Raw genomic sequence first — 3,900 nt, 5'->3', positions numbered from 1 at the left:
CCCGATCTCTCTCCCAGTCCCTCTTCCTCTCTCGATCCCGGCCCCCGACCTGCAATATGAAGGCAGCACCGGGCAGCGCCGAGGGTGAGTACGGCGCGAGGGACGCGGGGGTTCCCGCCGGCCCCGTGAGGGAAGCAGGGGGGCCCTGTGGATTGGCGGCTGCGGCTCTGGGCAGCTCCGGGCTGGGGCTGAGGTGTCGCCCCGGAAGGTGAAACGGGAGAGGATCACGAAGCTGGTTTGGGGTCTGGGGCATGTCTGCGATGAGGAGGGACCGCGGAGCCGGGCCTGGTTGGAGAAGAGGAGGCTGAGAGGGGTCCCGTCAATCCGTACAGATCTCCAGGGCGTGTCAGAGGATGCTGCCGGGCTCTGTTCGGTGCTGCTCAGCGGCAGGACGAGCAGCAGTAGCCAGAAACTCAAACACAACAAGTTCCTCCTCGACACGAGGAAGAGCTTCTTTGCAGGAGGGTGTCAGAGCACTGGGCCAGCTCCCCAGGGAGGGTGTGGAGTCTCCCTCTCTGGAGATGTTTCACAGCCACATTCCTGCCTTGTCAGGGGGATTGGGCTGGCTGATCTGCAGAGCTCCCCTGCAACTCTCTCCTGGGATTCTGGACAACTTGCTGGTGGTTGGAGAGGGAGCTTGGACCAGATGAGCTCCAGGGGTCCCTTCCTGCCTCCAGCATCCTGTGTTGGTGCAGCTGAGAGGCATAAAGAGCCTGAAAACAAAATGCCAGAATAGCTGGGACCTCTGGAGATCATCCAGTCCAGCCCCTCTGCCAAGGCAGCGTCACCTGGAGCAGGTGGGTTTGGAATGTCTCCAGAGCAGGAGACTCTGAAACATCCAGCACACATTCATTCCTTCCTTATACGTGGATTTGGAGGGCTCAGTGTGAAGTCTGTGGGCTGGGAGAGCATCACTAAGGAACCCAAACCGTGGAAGTTTGGCAGGTGGAAGTCAGAGGATGCTGTGAGGTGACACTAAAATGTCATGTTTGCCTCGGACCCTCCGGTGCCAGTGGCAGGGTTTATTCTGGAATGATGTCCACCAGGATATTTTTTGACGTGGAAGTGTGGCAAACTCTGTCTCCTGGTGATAAAATACAGGATTTGAGTGTTCCTGAAAGCCAGGTTTGGTTTGTCACCTTCCAGTCACTCACCCACTGCTTCATCCCCTCCCAGCACTGGCTCTGGAGCACACCAGCCCTCAGTTTTGAGCTAATTGTGGAGTCATGGAATGTCCTGAGCTGGAAGGGACCCACAGGATCATCAAAGTCCAGCTCCCATCCCTGCACAGGCACCCCAGCACTCCCACCCTGTGCCTGAGAGCGTTGTCCAAACGCTCCTGGAGCTCTGGCAGCCTTGGTGATCATTCCCTGGGGAACCTGGGCAGTGCCCAACCACTCTCTGGGGGAAGAACCTTTCCCAAAATCCAACCTAAACCTCCCTGGCACAGCTGCAGCCACTGCCCCGAGTCCTGCAGTGAGGCAGGAGTGTGTCTGAGCACAGAATTTGTGACAGCTGGCAATTGGAATGACTTGGTTGAGGTTTTTGATGATGGAAGGTGTGAAGACCTTTCAAGAAGTTGGGTGAGAGAGCAGAGGGGGAATCCAGGACACAAAACCCCACCTCACTGCTTTAACCCCATGTTTCCCACACCCTCAGTTTCCTGCCCCAGGGAAACACCGTCCTTAGACCCTGGGGATCCTGTCCTGGTGGAACTGAACCTGCTGGGGCCACATCACTCAGGGATCATGCAGAGCAGGAGCTGGGCATTTTCCAAACAGGCATTCCACAGGATTTTCACGGTCCTTTAGTTTTAACAGCCTGGGATATTCCATAACATTTACCTCACCTGGAGGTCTGGGGTTAAACCAGCAGTAAGTAAATTCTTTGAAGCTTAAAGGTGGGAAGTGTTGTACTCCTAAAGTGATCTGTAAAACTTCCAGTGCTGGCTCATTCTCTTTCCTGAACGTTCCTGTCTCACAGAGGCGGAGAAGCTGAACAAGATGAGCTCCCTCCTGGAAAGGCTCCACGCCAAGTACAGCCAGAACCGGCCCTGGACAGAAACCATGAAGTTGGTCCGTCAGGTCATGGTGAGGATTGCTGGGCTCTGAGCAGGAGCTGCCTGGGGCTGCTCTGGTGATGATTTTGTGTTGGATTTTCAGATCTCTTCAAGGTGTTTGTGTTGTGTCAACAAACACTTCACTCTCTCCTGGATCACTGTGGTTGGGGGTCCCCACGGGACTCAGGGGAATGTCCGAACCATCTCTGCCTGATGTGCCTTTCCCTCCACTAATTACAGATTAATTACCAGCTCAATGCCACAAAAAGAGTCAAACTTGTATTTTCCAGGATATTGTTTTGTGGAGCAGTTTGTTCAGTCACACTCCACATTCAGTGTTGGCTTAGTCAAAAATAGGTTTGAAATATTGGGTGGGGGAAGGAGGAGCAGGAAGCAGGGGAGAGCTGCAGCAAAGCCTGCCAATACTCAGGTGTTCAAAGTTTACCTGGCTCTTTCTTTCTATGTCACCTCTTGTAAAACTCTCAGCTTAGACCTATAAAAAGTTGCTACATTCCGTTCTTCCAGCTGAGCAAGTTGCTTGCAAGAAAATAAATCAATTATTTTTAATCTGCTTGCAGACAGATACTGTTCACCTACAGGAATGGTGTAATTTGGGGATGAAATCTAACCTGCTTTTAATTATCTAAATAAACCTCAATGAAATAAAACCTAATAAAACTAAATAAAACAAAAGCTTTTGTTTTACCTGCACAAAAGTTGCCATAATTCCCTCCTACTGAGGGATGAGGAAAAATGACTTTTTTTTTCCTTCTGTCTGCCCAAGGAAAAGCGAGTGGTGCTGAACTCGGGGGGACACCAGCACCTGGTGAGCTGCTTGGAGACTCTGCAGAAGGCCCTGAAAGGTTGGTGTGTTCCCTGTGTGCTCTCCACAAGCTGCTGCAGGCTGGAAAATTCCTATGGAAGGGCTCCATAAAAAACACACAGGGTGTTGTTGGCGTGTTTCACACCCTTCCTGGTGCTCAGGGGTTCACCAGCACGCTGAGCTCAGTGCCAGGCAGGGCAGTCAGGATTGGCTGTGCTGTTTTTATTGGGGAAATCCTCTCTTTGTCCAGAGCAGCTGTGGCTGCCCCATCCCTGGAAGTGTCCAAGGCCGGGTTGGACAGGGCTTGGAGCAACCTGGGCTAGTGGAAAGTGTCTTGCCCATGGCAGGGGTGGAACTGGATGAGCTTTAAGGCCCCTCCCAACCCAAACCATTCCATGATTCTGTGAGTGCCCATACCTGGATCCCACTTGCAGAAGGAATTCCATTCTCTCCTTGCAGTCTGGGAATATTTGGGTTTCTCTGCAGAGACCCTCATGGTCCTGTGTAGTTGCACATGGGAGGGAGTAACCAGCTGAGATTTGGTTTACTGCCTCATTCCTTAGGGAATGTTGGATCTTTGCCCTAAAGTTTGGTTTTTGCTCCCTCCATCCAGTGTCGTCTCTGCCTGCCATGACCGATCGCTTGGAGTCCATCGCCAGGCAGAACGGGTGAGTCTCCAACTTTGACTCATGGCAAGGGTTTCTGCTGGTTCCCTGCCCACACCAGAGCCTTGTGGTGCTTGGATTGGGGGGATTGTGTGCTTGGATTGTGGGATTTTCTGTGCTTGCATTGGGGGTTTTGTGTGTTGGATTGGGGGATTTGTGTGCTTGGATTGTGGGATTTTGTGTGTTGGATAGGGGGGTTTTGTGTGTTGGATTGTGGGATTTTCTGTGCTTGCATTGGGAGTTTTGTGTGCTTGGATTGGGGGGTTTGTGTGCTTGGATTGGGGGGATTCTGTGCTTGGATTGTGGGGCTTTTGTGTGCTTGGATTGGGGGGTTTGTGTGCTTGGATTGGGGG

The 3,900-nt window shown here is 52.6% G+C and overlaps 1 protein-coding gene across 1 annotated transcript in view; it reads left to right on the top strand.

Annotated features, from left to right (window-relative positions):
• The first annotated feature begins 56 nt into the window (after positions 1–56).
• Positions 57–3,900, top strand: part of MED1 (mediator complex subunit 1) — a 17,467-nt gene continuing 13,623 nt past the window's right edge. The window contains exons 1-4 of the mRNA XM_015651401.2: positions 57–84; positions 1,984–2,090; positions 2,844–2,922; positions 3,496–3,550. Coding sequence (XP_015506887.1) covers positions 57–84; positions 1,984–2,090; positions 2,844–2,922; positions 3,496–3,550 — 269 coding nt within the window. The remainder of the gene's footprint in view (positions 85–1,983; positions 2,091–2,843; positions 2,923–3,495; positions 3,551–3,900) is intronic.

Source organism: Parus major, chromosome 27 (genome assembly GCF_001522545.3).
Source record: "Parus major isolate Abel chromosome 27, Parus_major1.1, whole genome shotgun sequence".
In the NCBI taxonomy this organism is placed as follows: Eukaryota; Metazoa; Chordata; class Aves; order Passeriformes; family Paridae; genus Parus; species Parus major.
The sequence above is the reverse complement of the archived record's forward strand: the minus strand, read 5'-3'. Positions and strand labels throughout refer to the sequence as shown.